This window comes from Buceros rhinoceros, unplaced genomic scaffold (genome assembly GCF_000710305.1).
Source record: "Buceros rhinoceros silvestris isolate BGI_N320 unplaced genomic scaffold, ASM71030v1 scaffold18249, whole genome shotgun sequence".
NCBI lineage: Eukaryota > Metazoa > Chordata > Aves > Bucerotiformes > Bucerotidae > Buceros > Buceros rhinoceros.
The window spans coordinates 23579-28938 of NW_010433489.1; the positions used below are offsets into that span (position 1 = coordinate 23579).

Below are 5360 nucleotides of genomic sequence, written 5' to 3' on the forward strand. Positions count from 1 at the left end.
AAGACGGAGCAGAGCATAGGGCTGCTGGAGCAGAAATGGTGTCTGGTCAGCACCAAGATGGAGGAGAGAAAGGTACGTTGGCAGAGAGATGCCACCCACCCTTGCCCCTTGAGCTGATCTTGCTCCCTTGGCTGCGCTGCTTTGCCAGGAGGGACAGAGCCTGTCGGGGCTGGAGAGGAGGGATTGGGTGGGTTTTCTTCATTGGTTGCATAGGCTGAGTTTCTCTTTCAGATGGTGCGGGCTAAGCGTCAAGCTGTGATTGGTTTTTTTCTAGATAGTCATCAGAGTTGGTTAAATCACAGAGAAAATGCAAGTTAAATTGCGTTTTGGGTTAATTTAGGAGAGAGGTGGGAAGAAGCCTCCCGCAGCTCTGAAAGGCAGGCTTTGTTGGTCCTCTGCGAGACAGCAGGCCACATCGTCCTCCGAGCTAACTCCATCCTCGGCTCTTGGCTGATGATGAGATAAAACAAGGGACGCGGTGGCCTCAGCCCAGAATAAATTTGCGGTGCTGCAGCTGTTACCATCGAAATATCACCCACCTCATTTACCGCGCCGCTCTCCCCGTGGCGAGCCCCTTCTCAGGAAGTTGAGGGTGATGCAGCTGCTCTTATGCCAATGAAGGTCTCCCCTTTCTGGGGCGATTCTTGTTTCGAAAGAAAGCGGTGGCTTTCACTGTAACCCCCTCCCCTCGGTAAACAAGTCGCGTTCCCAAGGCCAAGGCAATGAGGTTCCTGCTAGAGGGACATTTCGGCAGGGACACAAAGGCTGCCTCTGTCTGCAAAACCGCAGATCATGAGCTCTCACCCTCCGTGTTGTGGTTTTTTTCCTCCTCCCTTTTTCCCTCCCCACTGCGGCAGGCGAAGCTGGAAGAGGCGCTAGCCCTGGCCACAGACTTCCAGAATTCCCTCCAGGATTTCATCAACTGGCTCACGCTGGCTGAGCAGAGCCTGAACATCGCGCCCCCGGCCAGCCTCATCCTCAACGCCGTGCTGGCCCAGATCGACGAGCACAAGGTACCCAACAGCTCCCCAGGATGGAGGGGCCAAAGGTGGCACCCTATCTCCTCTGTGCCCACGGGCTGCCTGCAGGCACGTCCAGCTTCCCTTATGGACACAAGGACGTCTTTGCTGGTTGCAGGTGTTTGCCAATGAGGTGAACGCTCATCGGGATCGGATCATCGAGCTGGATCAAACTGGGAACCAGCTGAAGTTTCTCAGTCAAAAGCAGGACGTGGTGTTGATCAAGAATCTGCTGGTGAGCGTCCAGTCCCGCTGGGAGAAGGTTGTCCAGCGCTCGGTGGAGCGGGGACGGGCTCTTGATGATGCCAGGAAGAGAGCCAAGCAGGTGAGAAACGTGGGAGAGGTGCGGTAGACACCAGGGTATGGCCAGCCTTGGAGGACAGGAGCTCCCGAGACCAGAAGGGGACTGGGGACACCAGCAGTGTTAAGTTTCAGATTTGCTCCTGTTTCTTTGCAGTTCCACGAAGCTTGGAAAAAACTAGTCGATTGGCTGGAGGATGCAGAGAATCACCTGGACTCAGAGCTGGAGATTTCCAATGATCCTGACAAAATCAAGCTCCAGCTCTCCAAACACAAGGTAGAGCTTTGCCGAAGCGAGACTGGTGCTGGACGCTGGGTGGAAGGGTGCTTCGTCAGGAGGGGGAGCAGGGTGACAGCTCCTCTGCCATCAGCACAGGCCAAGGGCATGGCCATGCCTGCCGCTGCCAGGGAGAACGTTCAGCTGTGGATCTTCACAAGCACCAGGAATCTGCGGAGAGCCATGGTCAGGCTTTCTGCAGCAGTTTTGTTTTCTCTGCCATTGCCAGGAGTTCCAGAAAACGCTGGGTGGGAAGCAGCCTGTCTACGATACCACCATCAGGACAGGCAGAGCCCTCAAAGAAAAAGCCTTGCTTCCAGATGACACTCAAAAGCTGGACAACTTACTGGGAGAAGTCCGGGATAAGTGGGACACGGTGTGCGGCAAATCTGTGGAAAGGTGGGTCCAGCCCCAGCGCTGTACCAGCAGCACTCGTTTGCCGAGAACTCTTTATCAAAGCAGGGAGGGCAGAGGAGGGGAGGTGACTCCATGGGGCAGTTGGAGGAGGTTACTGGGACGTGACAAAAGAAGGTGAGTTTGTTTGTGGTCGCTCACTGGGGTGTTTGTTTCCCAGGCAGCACAAGCTGGAAGAAGCCCTCTTGTTCTCGGGGCAGTTCATGGATGCGCTGCAGGCCTTGGTGGACTGGCTCTACAAGGTGGAACCCCAGTTAGCTGAAGACCAGCCTGTCCATGGTGACCTGGATCTGGTCATGAACCTGATGGATGCTCACAAGGTGAGAGCAGCTTTTCCAGCTGAGATGTGAGTGGGATTTGTCTCCCCCAAGAGCCAGAGAACAGAGGAGCCAGAATTGGTGCCTCGCTGCAGAGCTGCGTCTCGCTGCTTTGCTTCTGTTTGCTTCTGGAGCTCTGTTCTGCCAAGATCCTACCAGTCAGATGTGCTGAGGGTTTAGTTTTGAAAAGGTGGCTGAATTTATAGTCCTCTATAAACTGCGGTCTTGGCAGTTCTCTCCAGCGTGTCTTGGAGACGGGTGCTCCTGGGTTTGGATTAGGTCATACATTGAAATCCCTGGACAGGGCTTGGGCATCCATTCAAGGCAGCCGCTGTGTTGCAGCCTGAGCAGGGGCTAGAGCTTGTCTGCTCTGGGTCACAGCAGCTTCTGCCAGTGTGGAAGGCTGGGGCTCCTGCCCACGTGTACCTCCACTGAAACACGCTCAGGAGCTGCCTGTGCTGTCCAGCTCCCTGCCTGCCCTCCCATCACTCCGGGTTGTGCTGGATCCCTGATGTGGATGCAAAACCCATGTTCCAAACTGTTTCAGATGCATCCCACTGGTTTTTTTGCCCCTCCACATGAGACAACCTGCTGTGACTGACTAACCCTGCTTGGCTCCTGCCCTCTCTCCCTCCAGGTCTTCCAGAAGGAGCTGGGGAAGCGCACGGGGACAGTCCAGGTGCTCAAGCGCTCTGGCCGGGAGCTCATCGAGAACAGCCGGGATGACACGACCTGGGTGAAGGTGCAGCTGCAGGAGCTGAGCAACCGGTGGGACACAGTGTGCAAGCTGTCTGTGTCCAAACAAACCCGCCTGGAACAAGCCTTGAAGCAGGTGAGCAGAAGGCTGCAGGTGGAAATGGTCCTGGTGAGCTTTGCTGGGCTCCAGGTTTGTGCTGGGAATTTTGCCTGGTGACTGAACTCCTGAGCAAGGAGGACGCCCCATCCCTGCAGCAGTTACCAATGAGAGCTGCAAAGCGGTGGGTTGGTGTCAGATATTTACTCTTTTCCCCAAAAAAGAGCCAATAAAAGGCTGAAACTACCCAGGTGCCAAACTGGTCAGAAAACAGGTAGTTGTGCTAGTTTTAAAAACATTTAGTTCTTCAGTGCAGCTGGTGCCGAGGGGAAGAGGGTGCCCAGCCACCGTGGGACCTGTCTGCTGGTGCCACGCAGAGCCAGTCCAACAGACAGGGCTTTCCCCCCCTTTTTTAATATGATTTTAAAGTCTCTTTCAGCCCTTCATCCCTCCAGCTCCCAGCAGTGACCGGAGCAGCCCGTTTCGGGAAGAGGAGGGCTCACGCTTGTGCTTTTGTCGCCGCAGGCAGAGGAGTTCAGGACAGCCGTGCACATGCTGCTGGAGTGGCTCTCGGAGGCAGAGCAGTCCTTGCGCTTCCGGGGAGCGCTTCCCGATGATGCCGAGGCGTTGCAGTCCCTCATCGACGCCCACAAGGTAGCTGGGAGCTCTGAAACGACCCCGAGCAGAAGTTATGGGGGAGAATAGCACAAACTAATTTGTTTGGGTGTTTCAGGAGTTCATGAAGAAAGTGGAGGAGAAGAGAGCAGACGTGAATGCAGCAGTGGGCATGGGGGAGGTCATCCTGGCTGCCTGCCATCCCGACTGCATCACCACTATCAAGCACTGGATCACCATCATCCGAGCCAGGTTCGAGGAGGTGAGTCCCACCCGCTTTGTTCCAGGCTGATGGCGAGAGGTGGTGGTGGACACCATGACCAGGGATGGCCATGTGGGGTTGGTTGCTGCCCCAGCTTTCCCACAGTGGGCTGACAGTTGTCTCTGTGTTTCCTACAGGTTCTCACGTGGGCGAAGCAGCACCAGCAGAGACTGGAGTCTGCGCTTTCCGAGCTGGTGGCAAATGCAGAGCTTCTGGAAGAGCTCCTGGCTTGGATCCAGTGGGCTGAGACAACCCTGATCCAGCAGGACCAGGAGCCCATGCCTCAAAATATTGATCAAGTCAAAGCCCTCATCTCTAAACACCAGGTGAGCCCAGTGCCAACTGTGGTGGGCACTCAGGAGAGGGGCAGGGGAGATTTTTTGGTGCCCCTCCACAGAGGAAGCATTGACTTCACTTGGAAGTCCCTATTGAAGCATTGCGTGACCCAAACAGAGCTGTCACCTGGGAGCAAAACCAGTCTGGGGGTTGAACCTCTGTGGGCTTGGCATGTCCCAGTGAGGATCTAGAGCAACAGGAGACTGGAAACATCTCAAAACTGCAAAGCTTTGCTTGTCCCTTCTGTATTTTGCCAGTCCTTTATGGAAGAGATGACACGGAAACAGCCAGATGTGGACCGGGTCACCAAGACGTACAAGAGGAAGGCTACTGAGCCCCACCACGGGCCTTTCATTGAGAAGTCCCGCAGCAACAGTGAGTCTCCTCCATCCACAGCTTTCGGTGAAACACGCTATGACGGGAGGAAATGAAATGCATAGGAAACTAATTAACATTGATTATCAATTAACAAAGCATCCTGCACTGACAGGCACCAGGAAGGCACTTGAAGCTTGTCAGAAGGGGACAATCCAGGTGGCAAAACACCCGTGTTGGGGTGTGCTGTGCCTGGGGAAACTTAAGCTCTTCTCTTTCTCTCTGCAGTTGCTCTGTGATGAGGTTTTGGGGTCTTTTTTTATGCTGTTTCATGAAGGCAGGGCCCAGCAGTAATTCCCAAGCGGAGCGGGAGCATGGCAGGGGCTGGATGGAGGGCTGTCCCTCTCTCTGTCCTCCAGCCTGGGGACACTGCATCCCCTCAGGGAGCAGCCAGCCAGGCCATGGGGGGGTTCTATTTGAAAAATTAAATGCTTGCTCCTGGACTGGCTGAAGCCATCAACACCACCTCACACAGTTCCTTTTCTCTCCTTTTTCCAGGAAAATCCTTGAGTCAGGCCGCTCCCCCCAGCATGCCCATTATCTCCCAGTCAGAAACAAAGAACCCCCGGATAAACCAGCTCTCGGCACGCTGGCAGCAGGTCTGGCTGCTGGCGCTGGAGGGGGAGGGGGAAGAGAAACGACGCCCGGGTCG

The 5360-nt window shown here is 55.3% G+C and overlaps 1 protein-coding gene across 1 annotated transcript in view; it reads left to right on the forward strand.

Annotated features, from left to right (window-relative positions):
* Positions 1 to 5360, forward strand: part of MACF1 (microtubule-actin crosslinking factor 1) — a 36526-nt gene that overhangs the window by 20040 nt on the left and 11126 nt on the right. Inside the window, exons 25-36 of the mRNA XM_010144136.1 lie at positions 1 to 72; positions 858 to 1013; positions 1138 to 1344; positions 1477 to 1596; positions 1826 to 1995; positions 2171 to 2330; positions 2965 to 3159; positions 3646 to 3774; positions 3854 to 3997; positions 4135 to 4323; positions 4591 to 4708; positions 5207 to 5356. The exon at positions 1 to 72 is cut by the window's left edge and continues 10 nt beyond it. Coding sequence (XP_010142438.1) covers positions 1 to 72; positions 858 to 1013; positions 1138 to 1344; positions 1477 to 1596; positions 1826 to 1995; positions 2171 to 2330; positions 2965 to 3159; positions 3646 to 3774; positions 3854 to 3997; positions 4135 to 4323; positions 4591 to 4708; positions 5207 to 5356 — 1810 coding nt within the window. The remainder of the gene's footprint in view (positions 73 to 857; positions 1014 to 1137; positions 1345 to 1476; positions 1597 to 1825; positions 1996 to 2170; positions 2331 to 2964; positions 3160 to 3645; positions 3775 to 3853; positions 3998 to 4134; positions 4324 to 4590; positions 4709 to 5206; positions 5357 to 5360) is intronic.